Source organism: Saimiri boliviensis, chromosome X, assembly GCF_048565385.1.
Source record: "Saimiri boliviensis isolate mSaiBol1 chromosome X, mSaiBol1.pri, whole genome shotgun sequence".
Taxonomy (NCBI): domain Eukaryota; kingdom Metazoa; phylum Chordata; class Mammalia; order Primates; family Cebidae; genus Saimiri; species Saimiri boliviensis.
In genome coordinates this window covers 65,953,065-65,973,828 of record NC_133470.1, presented here as the reverse complement: position 1 = coordinate 65,973,828, position 20,764 = coordinate 65,953,065, and the positions used below count along the sequence as shown (strand labels likewise).

Here is a 20,764-nt window from a genome sequence, read left to right as displayed (position 1 = left end):
GAATCTCCCTATGTTGCCCAGGCTGGTCTCAAATTCCTGGGCTCCAGTGATCCTCTCAACTTGGCTGCCCAAAGTGCTGGGATTACAAGGGTGAGCCACCATGCCCAGCCGTCAATATGTCTTATTACTCTTATGGTTAACTTCTGTTACTTGCTTAAAGTTGGTGTCGGCTGGTTTTTTTCCACTGTAAAGAAGAAGATACTATTTTTCTATCTATATTTAGTATTTTCTGGGGTGGTACTTTTAGATCATGCATATATCCCGTTTCTTGGCATACTTAAGCCCACTAATTTTAGTATTCATCTTGGGTGAAGCAGTTATTACTGTGATATTTGCCTACTTGTAATTTTCTATTTCTTTCATTACTTCCACATTTAGTAATTGTAAGGAAGAGTTGTTTTTCCCTCTTTATTTATTGCATTATTTATATCAACATAGACTTACAGATTTTTATTTTATGAGTTATAATCCAATAGTATCATTCATTTTATTGCTTAATTGTTCTAGTTTTGGTTGTTGGGAGCTCTTTCAAGTTGAATCTTGTGTCCTTTCAACATGTGCCTGTCCATGATCGAACACTGCTTTATTTTCTGGCTCTATAAGATGTTCTCAGCTCATCTTATATTTTTTCTCACCTGCTTCCTTTGGCCAGAAAGATAGGTTTTCTCTTGGAGTTTTATATGCTTCCATTACTGTGTTAATTGTGAGGAAAAAAATTGAGGATTCCACTTGTAGAACCCCATTTTCCTGGTGGTGTAACTAGAAATAGGGATTTTCTTCCCAGTCTTCTTGTCAGTACCCTCTGCATACTTTTGGAATTTAGCCTGCGTTCTGTTCAAAACCAGGAAACAAAGGAAGAAAATAACCGGGGCACCCACAGTTGTTTCCCCTCCTCCACTTGTAGAGGGGTCATTATTCAAGTTTTGATTTCAGTCTCAAATCTTCCTATTACTGTTTGCCTTTCTCAGTTCTTTGATTGTGTCATCATTGGAGGAGAGAATCTGTAATCTTACTCCATCTTGGCCAGCCTACCTTGCTAGTTTTGAATAGCCAAACTCCTTTTTCATTAATTTACCTTTGGTAATTACATGTATTTTATTGACAGGTAATTTATTCTTATTTTGTCAATTCAATTACAATTGTATACTTATATTTTAATGTACAACCATAGTTTTATAATTACATCTGGAATACATTTGAATTTTATTTATATATACCATGTAGAGTGTTAACTGGTATATTCTATATTATGTATCATCCATCTACATATAAACTGCCACTAATGTTCTTAAAGTGCTCTGTTTTAATGTGGAGTCTTTGGTAAATTAAGTGAATTAGGTTTCTGTTGGAAAATAATTAATAATTTTATAATTTTATTTTATTTTTTTTTAAATTCAAGTGAGCAGTGAAGATTCAGAAGATTCTGATTTTCAGGAATCAGGAGTTAGTGAAGAAGTTAGTGAATCTGAAGATGAACAGCGGCCCAGAACAAGGTATTATAATTGGTTTTTAAAAAATTTTAGGAATTAATCTGAATGACCATGCCTTCAAATGATTTGTATGGTTACTGTTACCAGTAAAGTTAGTGTGATATATAATTATTTTTTTGAAACTAATTGTTATACTTAATAGGTTAAAAAGAATCTAAGCATATTTTATGAATATTGAATTATGTATTCTAACCTGGGTAGATTTTTAGTCTGCAAAACCACTTGTGGCTGCAGTTTTTTATTGTTCTGGGGGAAATTGTAAGGTAATAGTAGAGGCTTTATAGAAAAACTGCCTCAGTCTAACTTTGGGCTTTACTAATTTCTGTTTGTATAAATATTCTATGCTTTTGTTTCCTCGTATTTAAAGTGGGGGATTACAATATACTTGACTGATTATTGTGGACACTACATGAGACAGTACATATGCAAGGTTTATAACAATACTTACCTGGCAGTTAGTAAGTGCTCAATATATAAGTTGTTGGTCTTAGTAGTACTGCAGTAATAATGATATGCTTGTTCTTGAAACATGAACAGTCACTGATCTAGATTACATGTAATTTAAAATTTGTCTTCTTTCTTAGGATGGTATGTTAGATAATACTACTATGCTTTTTAAATTTCTCCGAGAATAACATCATCTTTCTATAGTTTATCAAATGAACAATGTGTGTTTGTGTATGTATGTCTACGGAGATGTCTATCTGCACTTGTAAGTTTTAAAACATTCCGAGTTTTTTTTAGGTTAATACTTAGCAGGTTCTGCTTAGAGTATAGCAATATATTATACTTTAAGTTAATATAAAATGAAAATGATAAGGTATGATGAGAGTTATTTTTTAAACCAAGATGTAATATGAAATTTAACATGTTATAGTGTGGAATACAGTGGTCTTCAGAATATTTGCAAAATTGTGTAACGATCACCACTCTATAATTTCTGAACATTTCCATCACCCAAAGAAAAAAACCCTGTACTTATTAGCAATTGTTTTCCATTCCCCATGCCCTCGTATTCTAATAAACACTAAAACCTACTTTCTATCTCTATGGATTTGCCTGTTCTAGCATTTTGCATGACTAGATTCCATAAAATACATATCCCTTTATGAATGGATTTTTTTCACTTAGCATAATGTTTTCAAGGTTTATTCATGTTGTAGCCTATATCAATATTTCATTCTTTTTTTAAATGTTATTTATTTATTTTGAGATGGAGTTTCACTCTTGTTGCCCAAGCTAGAATGCAATGGCGCCATCTTGGCTCACTGTCTTGGCAACCTCTGTCTCCTGGGTTTAAGCGATTCTCCTGCCTCAGCCTCCCAAGTAGCTGGTATTACAAGTGTGTGCCACCATGTCTGGCTAGTTTTTTTGTATTAGTAGAAACGAAGTTTCACCATGTTAGCCAGGCTGACCTCAGGTGATCTGCCCATCTTGGCCTCCCAAAAGGTGCGAGCCACCACGCTTGGCTGGTTTAATGATTATTTTTATTAGTGGTAAAATGCACATAGCCTAACATTTACCATCTTAAACATTTTTTTTCTTTCATGGTATTACTGGGAATTTTTATTTTCATCTTAACCATTTTTAAGTGTATGGCTTAGTAGTGTTAAGTATATTCACTTTTTTTGGAACCAATCTCCAAAACCTTTTCCTCTTGCAAAATTGAAATGTTATTCATTAAACCATTCCCCTTTTCCTCTCCCCTGGCAACCACGATTCTGTTTTCTGCCTCTATGAATTTCACTACTTTAGGAACCTCATATAAATTGAATCATACAGTATTTGCCTTTTTATGACTGGCTTATTTCACTTAGCAGCATGTGCTCCAGGTTCATATATGTTACAACATTTGTCAGAATTTTCTTCCTCTTAAAGGCTTAATAATGTTCTGTTGTATACCATATTTTGTTTTTCAATTTATCTGTTGATGGACACTTGGGTTGCAACCTTTTGGCTATCGTGAATAATGCTGCTTTGAACATAAATATCTCTTCAAGTTCCTGCTTTCATTTCCTTTGGTTATATACCCAGAAATGGAATTGTGTGGTGATTCTCTTTTTAATTTTTTGACGAACTGCCATAATGTTTCCATTGCAGCTGCAACATTTTACCTTCCTTTTTTTTTTTTTTTTTTGCCATGAGGACAAGGGGAGGCCCTTAAGGAGCCAGAGTGGCTCTGCTGGCCCAGCACAGCAGATCCCAGGTGGGAAGAAGGATGGGCAGAAACCAAGGAGATTATGAGGACAGGGGCAGGAAGGTTGCAGCCCCATGAGAAGCATCAGTGCTAACCCTAAGCTCTTCAGATTGTTGTTAGCACTGTGAGAAAATGACAAGGGGTGAATCTACAGGCTGGGAGGCTGGTGGGATACTGAGCAAGATATTTGTCCTCAACCCAGCCCAGGCTGGTGCTGGGTGGTGGGGATTTAGAGAATAAACAATCCCTTTTGAAAGAGAGGGAGAGGTGTGCCACCCAGAAGTAATGACATCTGGGTTTGCCAGCCCTCCTCCTTTGCATTATGCTGTGGAGAAGTCAATCACATGTGTGTATCTGAGGTGACAATGTTACCCCCAGCACAGAGGCTTCCATGTGGAGGATGCTAAGGGGTCGCTGAGTGAGTAGATTTGCTTAAAAAAGAACAGGGATCTCTAGTGCTGATGATGGGCTAGATTTTCCTCAAGGAACATAAACTTCAGACTTAAGACAGAACAAAGATGAAAATAAAATAGAGGCTCTATTTTAGACCATCTTATCTACCACAGTATTAATAATCCTGTTCCACTTTTGCAAGATGTATACCATAGTTTTTTTTTGGGGAAAAAAGAAAGAGAAAGAAAAAGAATGAAAGAGAGAGAGAGAGGGAGAGAAAGAGGGAGAGAGAACGGGAGTCTTGCTTTATTGCCCAGACTAGAATGCAGTCTAAAAATGGGTATTAAAAACCTCTTTTATGCCAATAATTGTGCTTAACAATGGAGACAGGAGGGAATAAGGGAGGAAAATAACAAACAAGCAGCCAACCAATATTTCATTTAAACCTGTGAAATGCTATGCAGTTACTGAGGAGTGATTTACTTCCAATTATGTAGTCACTTTTAGAGTAGGTGTGATGTGGTACTGAGAAAAATGTATGTTTTGTGGATTTGGGGTGGAGAGTTCTGTAAATGTTTATTAAGTTTATGTGTTCCAGGTCTGAGTTCAAGTCCTGGATATCCTTGCTAATTTTCTGTCTTGTTGATCTGTCTAATATTGACAATGTGATGTTAAAGTCTCCCACTATTATTGTGTGGGAGTCTAAGTCTCTTTATAAGTCATTAAGAACTTGCCTTATGTATCTGGGTGCTCCTGTATGGGGTGCATATATATTTAGGATCATTAGCTCTTCTTGTTGCATTGATCCTTTTACCATTATGTAATGTCCTTCTTTGCCTCTTTTGATCTTTGTTGCTTTAAAGTCTATTTTATCAGAGGCGAGAATTGCAACTCCTGCTTTTCATTTTTATTTATTTATTTATTTATTTATTTATTTATTTTGCTCTCCATTTATTTGGTAAATCTTCCTTCATCCCTTTGTTTTGAGTCTTTGTGTATCCTTGCATGTGAGATGGGTCTGGATGCAGCATACTGTTTGGTATATTTTTGGAATGGCTGATACTGGTTGTTCCTTTCTATGTGTAGTGCTTCTTTCAGAAGCTCTTGTAAAGCATGCCTGGTGGTGATGAAATCTCTGAGTATTTGCTTGTTCACAAAATATTTTATTTTTCCTTCACTTATGAAGCTTAGTTTGGCTGGATATGAAATTCTGGGTTAAAAGTTCTTTTCTTTAAGGATGTTGAATATTGGTCCCCACTCTCTTCTGGCTTGTAGGGTTTCTGCTGAGAGATCTGCTGTGAGTCTGATAGGCTTCCCTTTGTGGGTAACCCGACCTTTCTCTCTGGCTGCCCTTAGCATTTTCTCTTTCATTTCAACCCTGGTGAATCTGACGATTATGTGCCTTAGGGTTGCTCTTCTTGAGGAGTATCTTTGTGGTGTTCTCTGTATTTCCTGGAGTTGAATATTGTCCTGCCTTGCTAGGTTGGGGAAGTTTTCCTGAATAACATCCTGAAGAATATTTTCCAGCTTGGATTCATTCTCTTTGTGACATTCAGGTACACCTATCAAACATAGATTAGGTCTTTTCCCATAGTCCCATATTTCTTGGAGACTTTGCTCATTCCTTTTTACCTTTTTTTTCTCTAATCTTGTCTTCTCATTTCATTGAGTTGGTCTTTGACCTCTGATATCCTTTCTTCTGCTTGGTCAATTCAACTGTTAAAACTTGTGCATACTTCGTGAGGTTCTCGTACTGTGTTTTTCAGCTCCATTAATTCATTTATATTCCTCTCTAAATTGTCTATTCTCATTAGCATTTCGTCAAACCTTTTTTCAAGGTTCTTAGTTTCTTTGCATTGGGTTAAAACATGTTCTTTTAGCTCACTGAAGTGTCTTATTATCCACCTTCTGAAGCCTGATTCTATCAGTTCATCACACTCATTCTTCATCAGGCCTTGTTCCCTTGCTGATGAGGAGCTGTGATACCCTGAAGGAGGAGAAGCATTCTGATTTCGGATGTTTTCAGCCTTTTTGTGCTGGTTTCTTCCCATCTTTGTGTGTTTATCCACTTGTTGTCTTTGTAATTGCTGACTTTCAGATTGGGTCTCTGAGTGGATGTCCAGCTTGTTGGTAATGATGTTATTTCTGTTTCTTTGTTTTCCTTCGGCGGATGCCCCTTCCCCACAGAGTTGGACCTTCCCAGGTTCAGCTGTGCTCGCTGTGAAACTCTCAACCGACAGCTTTTCCAGTTGCTTTTTTTTTCTCGTGGGGGTGGAACCAGCCGAGCTAGATCACCTGGCTCCCTGCCTTGGAGCCCCCTTTTTTTCTTTTCCTAATTGAACGGTCGATTCTCTCCCAGGTGCCCCAGTCGCCCACCAAAAAGGCGCCGGGATCTATGCAATTTCCCGTGTGGCGACCTTGCCAGCTGGAACAGCAGCGCTGAGATTCGTGGTGCTTTTCTGCCTGGGAATCTCCTGGTCTGGGTCCCCGCTTCAGTCCCCTTTTCAATCAGCTCAATGGGTGACTGCCTTCCCGGAGCTCCAAACACCAACTAAAAGGGCACCCAGTCCCACATATGAGAACCGCCGCACCGGGATGCTGGCAAAACAGCCGCGCCCGCCAAAAGAGTTGTGCTGGTGACCCGTGGGGCTCCTCCGCTGGGAATCTCCTGGTCTGTGGGCAACAAAAATTCGTCTGGAAGTCTGGCGTCCACTCACTCGCTGCGCCTTCCCTGGGAGCTGCAATCCTGAGCTGCTGCTAATCGGCCATCTTGGATCTCTCTCTACCTTCCATTATTAACAAACAAGGTTTCACTTTCTCCACAGCCTTACTGACAGTGGTTATTTTCTATGGATTAATGTAGCTCTGTGTGCCAATTTCTAAGCCCAGAAATATTTTTCTCACCAAAAGTTGTTGCTGTTTTTAAAAATCTCTTCTTCTTATGAAGAGAAGAAAGAAATCTCTTCTTATTATGAAGAGGAATTTTAAATTTCTTCTTATGCAGAAAATAGTATTCAGCTTTTGTAATCTGCCTTTTTTAGTGATGATGAATGTTTTTTAATATGCCTATTTGCTGTTCGTATTTTTTACTAGAAGAATAATGTCTTAGGACTTAAATGTCCTTTCATGCATCTTCTTACTCATATAACAAACCTCCCCTCAGGATACTGTAAAATGTTGATGATTGGATTAAAATTAAGGGTTAGGCTTCTGCTGTAATATCTATTTTGAATCTATTGATTTTTTTTTCTGTTTTTCCTCTTTGTTTTTAGGAATGCATACAGAGGTACAACAGTTTTAAAATGGTACACAATTTGTTGATGGAAATTTGTCATGAAATATTTTATTTCGTGTTTTAAATTTTCTTCAGGTCTGCAAAGAAAGCAGAGTTAGAAGAAAATCAGCGGAGCTATAAACAGAAAAAGAAAAGGCGACGTATTAAGGTTCAAGAAGATTCATCCAGTGAAAACAAGGTAATAATGACATTTACTACATTCTTGGATTATAACTGGTATAGTATACTATAGTAATTATGCTGTTACTGCTCAATTTCATTTATTCATTGTATTCTGCTGCCTTCTTTACATTTTATACTTGTGGAAGGATTTGTTTGTTAAAAAATATATATATGTAAAAGTATTAATTTGACATTATCAGTTTTTTTCTATATCTTAATTTTTAGTGGAATTTTAAGCCATTCTGATTCATCATTTTATATTTGTAGTGATGTTAATGTTCTCTTTTCTGAAGACAAAATACTATCCTGAATGATGACTTATATGTGAATAAATTTCTTCTGGTAATGAAATTAGCTGATTTGAGTTTTTTGTATATAAGCAGACTTACATAAAGTAAAAGGTGTCTGTAGTAAGTTTGATTCTGTCAACACAATGCTTTTCCAGAAGAGTATTTATTTTTTTTTGAAAATTAACTTTTTAAATATTTTAAAGTATACAATTCAGTGGCCTTAATTATATTCACTGGCAGAAACTGTTTACTCATTAAACATAAACTTCCTTCTCTTCTATCCCCCATCCCCTGGTAACCTCTATTTTCGTTTATATCTCTATGAATTTGCATATTTTAAGTACCTCATGTAAATAAGTTGAATTATGCAATATTTGTCTTTTTGTATTTGGCTGATTTCATTGGCTTAATATTTTCTAGGTTCATCCATGTTGTAGCATGTATCAGAATTTCATTCCCTTTTTAAGGTGAATAATATTCCACTGTATGTGTGTGCCACGTTTTGTTAACCCCGTCATCTATTGATGGACATACGGGTTGTTTCTACATCTTGGCTATTTTGAATAATACTATTATGAATAATACTATTATGAATATGGGTGTATACATATCTGTTTGAGTTCCTCCTTTTAATTATTGTGGGTATATATGGAAAAATGGAATTGCTACATCATGTAGTAGTTGTATGTTTATCTTTTGGAAAACTCCACACTGTTTCTCTCTAGTGTCTTAACATTTGACATTCCTGTTAGAAGTGTACCAAGGTTCCAGTTTGTCTGCATCTTTGCCAACACTTCCTTTCTTTTCTTTCTTTCTTCTTCTTCTTTTTTTTTTTTTTTTTTTTTTTTTAAACAAGAAACATCCTAATGAGTGGGAAGTGGCATTTCATTGTGGTTTTTATTTGTATTTTTCTGATGACTGGTGATATTCAACATCTTTTCATGTGCTTATATCTTTTGAGAAATGTTTATTCTAGTCTGTAGCCAATTTTTAATTGAGTTGTTTGTTTTTTTAATAGATATTGAAGAGTTGGTTTTTTAAATAACACTATTCTTTATTGCTAAATATAATTCTAAAGGTTTTCATTATGTTTTTTTCCTACCTTTTCCTGGCATGTTAATTAATGGAATATGAAATGGATAAATTAAATGACTTTGTTCTGTTTACCTCTAATTGTTTAAATTCTATAGAGTAATTCTGAGGAAGAAGAGGAGGAAAAAGAAGAGGAGGAAGAAGAGGAGGAGGAGGAAGAAGAAGATGAAAATGATGATTCCAAGTCTCCTGGAAAAGGCAGAAAGAAAATTAGAAAGATTCTTAAAGATGATAAACTGAGAACAGAAACACAAAATGCTCTTAAGGAAGAGGAAGAGAGGCGAAAACGTATTGCTGAGAGGGAGCGTGAGCGAGAAAAATTGAGAGAGGTAACTAATTTCTTTCTTCTTCTTTTTCTTTTGTAGGTTTAGGGTCTTGCTATGTTTCCCAGGCTGGCCTTGAACTCCTGGGCTCAAGTGATCCTCCCACCCCAGACTCCCAAAGTGCTGGGATTACAGGCATGAGTCAATGCATCCAGTCTTAATGTATTTCTATTAGTGATTATTTTATTTCATATATGACTTCAATGTATTTCAGCATTTTAAGAGTAGAGTGTTGTAATCTACCACAGTTTTCTTTTTTTTTAGACGGAGTCTGGCTCTGTTACTGAGGCTGGAGCTCAGTGGTGCGTTCTCAGCTCACTGCAACCTTTGCCTCCTGGGTCATGTGATTCTTGTGCCTCAGCCTGCCGAGTGGCTGGGCCAGAAGCGTGCACTACCGTGCCCAGCTAATTTTTGTATTTTTTAGTAGAGTCGGGGTTTCACCATTTTGGCCAGGCTGGTCTTGAACTCCTGACCTCAAGTGATGTATCCGCCTTGGCCTCCCAAAGTGCTTAGATTACAGGTGTGAGCTACCATACCCATCCTCAACCACAGATTTTTAGTTGCAATTTATTTTTCCTGCTGTCACTGTTCTGTGCAACTTTTAAAATAGTCATCAAACTTTATTAATTTAATTAAGTACATGGAAGGAATTGAGATTCTTGAATGATCACCGAAATGGTTATGTTGTATTTTGGGTAGAGAAATGTTTCCAAATTATTTCTTAAATCCATAAACTATTTCAGTTTTTAAAATGGACTTTATGTTACAAAAATTTTCAGATTCACAGGTGGAGAGAATAGTGTAATAATTCTCCCTGGATCTATTAACACAGTTTCAGCAGTTACTAACACAGGACTAGGCTTGTTTCATCTATCTTTTTTTTTTTTTTTTTTTTGAGATGGAGTTTTGTTCTTGTTGCCCAGGCTGGAGTGCAATGGCGTGATCTTGGCTCACTGCAACCTCTGCCTCCTGGGTTTAAGTAATTTTCCTGTCTTTGTTTCCTGAGTAGCTGGGATTACAGGGTGTACCACTGCCCCGGCCATTTCATCTATTTTTTTTCCTTCAGATTATTTCAAAGCAAATCTCAGAAATCGTATCATTCTGTTTATAAATAGTTGGGAATGTACTGTTAAAAGATAATGTTGTTTTAAAAATTACTACAGTACCATTATAATACTGAATTCTCTGATTGCCTCACATAGTAGTTTTAAAAAATAGTTGATATGGGCTGGGTGTGGTGGCTCACTCCTGCAATCCCAGCACTTTGGGAGGCTTAGGTGGGTGGATCACCTGAGGTCAGGTGTTTGAGAACAGCCTGGCCAAATGGTGAAACTCTACTAAAAATACAAAAAACGTAGCCAGGCATGGTGGTGTGTACCTGTAATCCCAGCTACTTGGGAGGCTGAGACAGGAAAATCACTTGAACCATGGAGACAGAGCTTGCAGTGAGCCGGGGTCGCACCATCATTGCAATCCAGCCTGGGTGACAAGAGAGAAACTCTGTCTCAAAAAAAAAAAAAGAAAAAGTTGGTGTGAATCAGAATCTTAACAAGGCTCATCTACATATTCTATTGTATTTGGATGCTACATCTCTTGCCTAATTTTAATCTAGTTTCTCTTTGGTTCATTCTTTTTCTTTACCCATTCTTATAGTTCATTTGTTTATTGAAACCAGATTATTCTTGTAACATTTTCTATATTCTGAGTTTTGTTGTTTGCATCCCTGTGGTACAGTTTCATTGGCTTCTATATTTCCTGTAAACTGGTAATAGGATCTAGAGTCCCGCTCAGATGTAGATTCAGTTCGTTTTTTGGTAGACATACTCATGGGCAGTAATATGTACTTCCTTTTGAATCTTATTAAGAGGTACTTTAAATCTGGTTGTCCCTTTTTTGTGGTGCAGCTCTTCTAACTTTGTTCCACTTTTGCAGAATCTTTTTGGGTATTCTCAGTTCCTTGCATTTCCATATAAATTTTAGCATTATGTTGTTGGTTTTTACAAAATTCCTTGTTGAATTTCTATTGGAATTTTGTTGAATCTTTCTTGTAATGTGGCCAGAATTGACATCTTAACAGTGTTTTGTCTTCTATTACATGAATATAGTGTACCTCTCTATTTATTTACCCTCTCTTAAAATTCTCTTAGGAATGTTTTGTTGTTTTCACTGTACAGGTTTAGTACATATTTTAAAAAAATTATCCCCAAGTAGTTCATGGTTTTTGATGTCATATTGGATTAGTTCATTTCATGCTGCTGAGAAATACTGGGCAATTTACAAAATAATTTATGATAAAAGAAAGAGATTTATTGGACTTACAGTTCCACGTGGCTTGGGGAGGCCTCACAATCATGATGGAAAGTTTAAAGACACATCTCACATTGTGGCAGACAAGAGAAGAACTTGTGCAGGGAAACCCTCCTATTTAAAGCTATAGATTTTGTGAGACTTATTCACTATCACGAGAACAGCGCAGGGAAGACCTGCCTCCATGATTCAGTTACCTCCCAATGGATATCTCCCACAACATGGGGGAATTCAAGATGAGATTTGGGTGGGGACACAGCCAAACCGTATCATATAGTAAGTATAGTTTTAAGTAATGTTGGCATAATGTCTTTGTGTCCTAAGCTCTAAATTTACTTGTTATTGTAGCTTTTTTGATAAATTCTTTATGATTATATATATACATTTGTGTTTTCTATAAAGAAAAACTATTTTGCTAATTCCTTTCCAATCATTTATTTGTCTTTTTAAATTATAAATAGATGGTGAATTTCTTTAAATGCTTTTCATTGCATCTGGTGGAGTGACCTAGAAAATGTCTTGGATTCCTGGAATAAATCTTGCTTAATCATATTGTATTGCTCCTTTCATATATTGTATTGCATTTGCTGGTATTTCTTGCCTTTCTTTTTTTTTTTTTTAAAAGATAGGGTCTCCTTCTTTCTCTCAGGCTAGAGTGCTGTAGTGCCATCATAGCTCACTGCAGCCTCAAACTCCTGGGCTCAAGCAATCCTCGTGCCCCAGCTTCCCAAGTGGCTGGGACAACAGGCATGCACCACCATACCTGGTTAATTTTTTAATTTAGAGATTGGGTCTCATTATGCTACCCAGGCTGGTCTTGACCTTCTGCCCTCAAGTGGTCCTCTCCCCACAGCCTCCCAAAGTGCTGTGATTATAGCTATAAGCCACCATACCTGGCACATTCCATTTCTTTAATACATGTAGAGCTATTTAGATCTTTTCTTTATCTTTAGGTCTGTTATGGTAAATTTTGTCCTTAAGGAATTTTTCCATTTTATTTAAGTAGTGAAACTATTTGCATAAATTTGTTTATAGTCTTTCATTATACTTGGTAGGTTCTGTCACGATATCTTATTTTTTGTTTCTGTTGGGAATTTGTGTTTTATCATTTTTCCTTGATTAATCTGTGCAAATAGCAATTTTACTATATTTTAAAAAACACCAGCTTTGGATTTTGTTAATTTTTTTTTTATATTGTTTGACCCTTTCATTGATTTCAATTCTTATTTTTACTGTGTTTATCTTTCTTTGGACTTTTCTTTTTCTATCTACTTAAGGTGGATTTTGGATCTTCTTTAACATATGCATTTTTAAAGGTATAAAATTTGCCTGTGTGCATACTGTTTAAAGACTACATCTTATAAATTTTGGTATTTTGTGTTCATTTTTGCTTTGCTCTGAATCTTTTCTAATTTTCTATGAGCTAGAATATGTCTGTCTTGGTGGATGTTCCATATTTATATTCTACTGTTACTGGGTGACATATTCTATACGTTTTGATTAGATTTTATTGATGGTTCTTCTATATTTTAAATGGTATTCTCTCCAGTTAGAGGAGTGTTGAGGTCTCCAACTGTAATTGTTAATTCATTTCTTTCTCCTTGTAGGTCTCTCAGATTTTGCTTCATATTTGCTGGAAGTTGTTTTGTTAGCTACATATACATTTAGGATTACATTTTTCTGGTTAATTCCCCCTTTAGTAACATATAATGCAACTCTGTATTATCTGGTAATTTTCCTTCCTCTGAAATTGGCTGTATTGGATGATAATGTAATGATACCATCTTTCTTTTCCACCATCTTAGGAAAAGTTTTAATACTATAGCCAGGTTGAAAATATTTCATTGATTTCCCATAAACTCTCTGGATTTTTTCATTAATATTTTACTATATTTGCTTTATTATATTCCTATTTATGTACTAATCTCTATACATCAGTACATCTTTTTATGCATTTCTTAGTAAATTACATATGTAATTTCATTTAACCCAAATGCTTTAGCGTGAATATCATTAGCTAAAGTTCAATATTTGTGTGTCTTCCTTTTTATGTAAAAGGAAATTTACTTAACTGTGAAATGCACAACTCTTGTGTACATTCGTTTTTGATAATACATAGTGCATCTTTTCTCATTTTTTTCTAGTTATTTTGTCCCCCCCCCCAATTTTATTGTGAAATTTGTAAATATATGGAGAGAATTGTAAACATGAACACAAATGTACCTACCATGTAGCTTCTTCATTTCTTAACATGTTGCTGTATTTGCTTTATTACATATCTGTTTTATCTGTATATCCATCAACCATTTTAATCGTCCCTGCTCCAATCTGTATTATTTCCTTTTATTCTCTAGCTAGGGTTTAGTTTGTGCTCTCTTTTCTGGTTCCTTAAGGTGTAAGGTTAGGTTCTTGATTGTGATCTTTCTTCTTTTCCCATGCATGCCTTTGCCACTGTAAATCCTCTTCTTAGTACTGTTTTCTCTACATCTCATAGGTTTTGTATTTTGTGTTCTAACTTCATTTATCTCAAAGTATTTGCTGATTTCCCTTGTGATTTCTTATTTGATCAGTTATTTAAGATTATGTTACTTAATTTCCACATATTTTTATATTTATTAAGGGTTTTTTGAGTCTGATCATATGGTCTATCCTTGAGAATGTGCACTTGAGAAAATGTGTGGTCTACCATTGTTGAGGGGAGTATTCTTTATATATTTGTTAGGTCTAATTGATTTTGTTCTTTTTTTTTTTTTTTTTTTTTTTTTTTTTTTAAGACACAATGTCTTGCTCTGTTGCTCAGGCTGGAGTGCAGTGGCGTGATCATAGATCACTGTAGCCTTGAACTCCTGGGCTCAAGTGATCCTCCTGCCTTAGCCTCCTGAGTAGCTGAAAGTATAGGTACATGCCACCACCCAAGCTAATTTATTTTTATTTTTATTTTTTTTTGGGACGGAGTTTTGCTCTTGTTGCCCAGGCTGGAGTGCAATGGTGCATTCTTGGCTCATCGCAACCTCCGCCTCCTGGGTTCAAACAATTCTCCTGTCTCAGCCTCCCAAGTAGCTGGGATTACAGGCATGTGCCACCACGTCCGGCTAATTTTTTTTGTATTTTTAGTAGAGACGGGGTTTCACCATGTTGGCCAAGATGGTCTCCATCTCTTGACCTCGTGATCCACCCTCCTCGGCCTCCCAAATTGCTGGGATTACAGGCGTGAGCCACCGTGTCCGGCCCTCAAGCTAATTTTTTAAATGGTTTTGTAGAGGCAGGGTCTCACAGTGTTGCCTAGGTTGGTCTCGAACTCCGGGCCTCACGTGATCCTCCTGCCTTGGCTTCCCAGTGGTAGAATTACAGGCATGAAACATTGTGCTCAGCTCCAGTTGGTTTATAGTGTTATTGAGTTCTATAGTTCCTTAATGATCTTTGTCTACTTGTTTTATGCATTTACTGATATTGGGCTATTTACGTATCCAACTGTTTCTCCCTTTTTGTTTTAGTTTTCCTACACTACACTGATGTATATTTCTCATTTTAGTTCTTTCAGTGCTTTCTTCATCTATCTTGGTGCTCTGTTGTTTGTTGTATGTATGTTTATGATTACATTTTTTGACATCCTGGCTGTATTATCTCCAGCTATTCCTCTGGGCCTTAGGTGGTGGTTTGTGTATGTTCCCTTGTAATGCCTTGCCCCAGGCCTCTGTGGATCTGTAGTCACATTGCAATTGGTTGTTTTTGTTTTCTTTTTTTTTTCTTTTTTTTTTTTTTTTGAGACGGAGTTTTGCTCTTGTTACCCAGGCTGGAGTGCAATGGCGCGATCTCGGCTCACCGCAACCTCCGCCTCCTGGGTTCAGGCAATTCTCCTGCCTCAGCCTCCTGAGTAGCTGGGATTACAGGCACGTGCCACCATGCCCAGCTAATTTTTTATATTTTTAGTAGAGACGGGGTTTCACCATGTTGACCAGGATGGTCTCGATCTCTCGACCTCGTGATCCACCCGCCTCGGCCTCCCAAAGTGCTGGGATTACAGGCTTGAGCTACCGCGCCCGGCCGGTTGTTTTTGTTTTCTAAGCAGTGCTTGCTGTCTTTGTCACCAGAGCTCTGAGTTAGGTGAAGCAAAATGAGAGCCTTTTGCAGTGTTTCAAGTATTCTTCAGATAGATTAGATCACATTTACACAGTAATTTACACAATAATATCTACTTTGCTCCCTCTGGTTTGTGGGAGGATACTGGGAAACAGGGTGCTGCTGCTTGGAGACTAAAACCATCACTTTCTGGTAGGTGATGTGGCAAGGTCAAGTAAGAATGCTGTAAAACATTCCTATTGTATTGAAGATGGCTTCTTCTCTTTTTCGTTATTTTAGAGACAGGGTCTTACTATGTTGCCCAGGCTAGCCTCAAATTCTTGGGCTCAAGTGATCCTCCTGTTTAGGCCTAGTTGCTTGTACTACAGGTGTTCACCAACATGCCTGGCTAAGATGTTGTTTTCTTGATTGAGCATTTGCTTGGTTGCTGTACACCTTTCACTGTTTTTCAGAACTCTGACAAAGTTGGTTCAGAAAGTTTCTACTTGTTTATAAAATATTTCTCTGTGGAAACTAGAGCTTGAAACTTCCTAGTCTATTGTTTTGTTGATATCTACATTCCCCCCCCCCCCTTTTTTTTTTTTTTTTGAGACAGTCTCTGTCACCCAGCCTGGAATGATGCAGTAGCATGAGTAGCATGATAACTGTAGCCTGGAATTCCTAGGCTCAAGCAGTTTTCCCACTTCAGCCTTCTGAATAGCTAGAAGTACAGGTGCAAGCTAATCTCTTCATTTTTGAATGTTGTTTTTCCTGGGTATAGAATTCTAAATTGATACTTTAAAAAATCTCTTTAAAGATGTTACTTCTTTATGACATTTTGTTTGTCATCTTTCTCCTTTTTCCTTCACCTTTGCTCTTCTGCATGTGCCTTTTTTTTCTTTCCCTTTTTTTTCTTTTTGAGATGGAGTCTCATTCTGTTACCCAGGCTGGAGTGCAGTGGCACAATCTTGGCTCACTGCAACCTCTGCCTCCCGGGTTCAAGCGATTCTGTGCCTCAGCTTCTCGAGTAGCTGGAATTATAGGTGCCCGCCACCATGCCTAGCTAATTTTTGTATTTTTTGTAGAGATGGGGTTTCACTGTCTTTGCCAAGCTGGTCTTGAGCTCCTGACCTTGTGATCCACCTGCCTCAGCCTCCAAAAGTGTTGAGATTATAGGTGTGAGCCACCACACCCAGCCCACCTTTTATTTCTTGAAAAGATAGTTTTGAAGGATTTTTTAGTGATTTTAAGATTTTCTGTTAATGCCTCGCTTTTGGAAATTGGAGATTTTTATTTTCTTTGTGTTTATCCTGCTCTGGGATCCTTGAAGTTGTTGAATCTTTGAGTTTATAGTTACACCAAATTTTTGTTGGCTTATTTTACAGACAGGGTCTTACTCTGTTGCCCAGGCTGGAGTGCAGTGGTATGATCGTTGGTCACTGTTAACCTCAAACTCCTGGGCTCAAGAGATACTCTTGCCTCAGCTTCCCAAGTAGCTAGGACTAGAGGCTTGCCTTATTACAAACTTTTTAATTTTTTATAGAAACAAGATCTTGCTATGTTGCCCAGGCTGACCTCAAACTTGTGGCCTGAAGTGATCCTTACACGTTGGCCTCCCAAAGATTTTGGATTACAGATGTGAGCTACCATATCCAGCTTCCATCAAATATTTGAGAAGTTCACATCATTATTTTTTTCAAATAATTTTTTTCTGTTATATTTCTCTTTGGGACTTACACATTATGCTCTTTAATATTGTTCCACAAGTTTCTTACTTTCCCCCCTCTATTTCATTTTTTATAATTTCTCTTGATTTTTCTTCAGTTTTGTTGATCTTTTCTTCTGCACTCTTACGATATTAATCCCACTTAGTGAATTACAGTATATTATAATTTTCATCGTTTGGAATTCCATTTAGTTTTTAAAAATACCTTCTATTTTTGTTTTTATTGTGTTCATGTTTTCAATATTTGGGCATTTTTCTTGTCTTTTTTTTTTATTTTTATTATTTTTTTTTTATTGCATTTTAGGTTTTGGGGTACGTCTTTTTTTTTTTTTTTAAGACAGAGGCTTGCTCTGTCACCCAGGCTAGAGTACAGTTGTGCAATCTTGGCTCACTGCAACCTCCACCTCCTGGGTTCAAGTGATTCTCCAGCCTCAGCCTCCAGAGTAGCTAGAACTACAGGTGTGCGCTAGCATGCCCAGCTAATTTTTTATATATTTTTAATAGAGACGGGGTTTTGCCATGTTGCCCAGGCTGGTCTCAAACTCCTGAGCTCAAGTGATTGGCCTCGGCCTCCTAAAGTGCTGGGATTACAGGTATAAGCTACCATGCCCAGCCTATTTGGGCATTCTTAAACAGCTCTTTTACTTGTCTGCCTGTTTTATTATTTCTGTTACTTCTTGGCCCATTTTTGTTGACTCTTTTTCCCCCCTGGATATTCTTCATATTTTTATTCTTCTTGACAAACCTAGTAATTTTTTTTTAAAAAAACTTCAGTTTGATTTTGAAGCTTTAAAAAAAGCCTGGTTAATGTGTTTCTTCAGTACTTTTTAAAAAATTTATGAATTGCTTTGACCCACTGCTAAGATTTGGTCCCTTTGTGGTCTCTACTGAATGCCCTTGGTTATGCATGAAGAGCCTACTGTGCCTCCTGTGAAACTGAATACCTCCCAGCACCATGTGTTCCCTGGGAGCTGTTTAGCTCACAGCTTTTTGGTCATGCTCTGCCTGCCCTTACAAAGCTTCACTCCTTATATGTGCATTTTAATGTTCAGCTATAATTCATAGTGAATCATGTCTCGATTTCTGTTCTTTTTGTGTAGCTCTTTTTTCTTTTCTTTTTTTTTTTTTAAAGTTTAGACCGGTTTATTTATTTATTTATTTATTTTCAATTTTCAATTTTTTTTTTTTTTAAATTGCATTTTAGGTTTTGGGATGCATATGAAAGAACATGCAAGATTGTTGCATAGGTACACACATGGCAATGTAATGTGCTGCCTTCTTCCCCATCACCTATATCTGGCATTTCTCCCCATGCTCTCTCTCCCCAGCTCCCTACCCCCTGCTGTCCCTCCCCTTTTTCCCCCCAACAGACCCCAGGGTATGATGCTCCCCTCCCTGTGTCCATGTATTCTCATTGTTTAACACCCACCTATGAGTGAGAACATGCGATGTTTGATTTTCTGTTCTTGTCTCAGTTTGCTGAGAATGATGGTTTCCAGGTTCATCCATGTCCCTACAAAGGACATGGACTCATCGTTTTTGATGGCTGCCTAATATTCCATGGTGTATATGTGCCACATTTTCCCTGTACAGTCTATCATTGATGGGCATTTAGGTTGGTTCCAGGTCTTTACTATTGTAAACAGACCTGCAATGAACATTCGTCTGCATGTTTCCTTTTGGTAGAACGATTTATAATCCTTTGGCTATATACCCAGTAATGAGATTGCTGGGTCAAATGGAATTTCTATGTCTAGGTCCTTGAGTAATCGCCACACTGTCTTCCACAATGGTTGAACTAATTTACACTCCCACCAACAGTGTAAAAGTGTCCTATTTCTCCACATCCTTTCCAGCATCTGTTGTCTCTAGATATTTTAATGATGGCCATTATAACTGGTGTGAGGTGGTATCTCAATGTAGTTTTGATTTGCATTTCTCTAATGACCAGTGATGATGAGCATTTTTTCATATGTTTGTTGACCTCATGTATGTCTTCTTTTGTAAAATGTCTGTTCATGTCCTTCACGCACTTTTGAATGGGCTTATTTGTTTTTTTCTTGTAAATCTGTTTTGGTTCTTTGTAGATTCTGGATATCAGCCCTTTGTCAGATGGGTAGACTGCAAAAATTTTTTCCCATTCTGTGGGTTGCTGATTCACTCTAATGATTGTTTCTTTTGCTGTGCAGAAGCTGTGGAGTTTGATTAGGTCCCATTTGTCTATTTTGGCTTTTGTTGCCAGTGCTTTTGGTGTTTTGGTCATGAAGTCCTTGCCTATGCCTATGTCCTGAATGGTTTTGCCTAGATTTTCTTCTATGGTTTTTATGGTGTTAGGTGTTATGTTTAAGTCTTTAATCCATGTGGAGTTAATTTTAGTGTAAGGTGTCAGATAGGGATCTAGTTTCTGCTTTCTGCACATGGCTAGCCAGTTTTCCCAACAGCATTTATTAAACAGGGAATCCTTTCCCCATTGCTTGCTTTTGTCAGGTTTGTCAAAGAATGGATGGTTGTAGATGTGTTGTGTTGCCTCCAAGGCCTCTGTTCTGTTCCATTGGTCTATATCTCTGTTTTGGTACCGGTACCATGCTGTTTTGATTACTGTAGCCTTGTAGTATAGTTTGAAGTCCGGTATTGTGATGCCTCCTGCTTTTTTTTTTTTTTTTCCTTAGAATTGACTTGGCTATGCAGGCTTTCTTTTGGTTCCATATGAAGTTTAAGATGGTGGTTTCCATTTCTGTGAAGAAGGTCATTGGTAGCTTGATGGGGATAGCGTTGAATCTGTAAATTACTTTGGGCAGTATGGTCATTTTCACGATATTGATTCTTTCTAACCATGAGTATGGAATGTTTCTCTATCTGTTTGTGTCCTCTCTTATTTCGTTGAGCAGTGGTTTGTAGTTCTCCTTGAAGAAGTCCTTTACATCCTTTGTTAGTTGTATTCCCAGGTATTTAATTCTCTTTGTAGCAGTTGTGACTGGCCGTTCGTTATTGATGTGTTTCTCGTTAAGTCTGTTATTGGTGTATAGGAATGCTTGTGATTTTTGCACATTGATTTTGTATCCTGAGATTTTGCTGAAGTTGCTTATCGGTTTCAGTAGATTTTGGGCTGAGACAATGGGGTCTTCTAGATATACAATCATGTCATCTGCAAATAGAGACAATTTGGCTTCCTCCTTTCCTATTTGAATACCCTTCATTTCTTTTTCTTGCCTGATTGCTCTGGCTAGAACTTCCAATACTATATTGAATAGGAGTGGTGAGAGAGGGCATCCTTGTCTAGTTCCAGATTTCAGAGGGAATGCTTCCAGTTTTTGCCCATTCAGTATGATACTGGCTGTTGGATTGTTGTAAATAGCTTTTATTATTTTGAGGTACGTTCTGTCAATACCTAGTTTATTGAGGGTTTTTAGCATAAAGGGCTGTTGAATTT

General features: G+C 37.1%; 1 protein-coding gene across 13 annotated transcripts in view; it reads left to right on the top strand.

Annotated features, from left to right (window-relative positions):
• Positions 1 to 20,764, top strand: part of ATRX (ATRX chromatin remodeler) — a 312,128-nt gene that overhangs the window by 121,703 nt on the left and 169,661 nt on the right. For all 13 annotated transcript variants that reach the window (XM_074391843.1, XM_074391840.1, XM_003936850.4 and 10 more), the window contains 3 exons: positions 1,400 to 1,493; positions 7,451 to 7,553; positions 9,018 to 9,248. In XM_074391843.1, the coding sequence (XP_074247944.1) occupies positions 1,400 to 1,493; positions 7,451 to 7,553; positions 9,018 to 9,248 (428 nt within the window). The remainder of the gene's footprint in view (positions 1 to 1,399; positions 1,494 to 7,450; positions 7,554 to 9,017; positions 9,249 to 20,764) is intronic.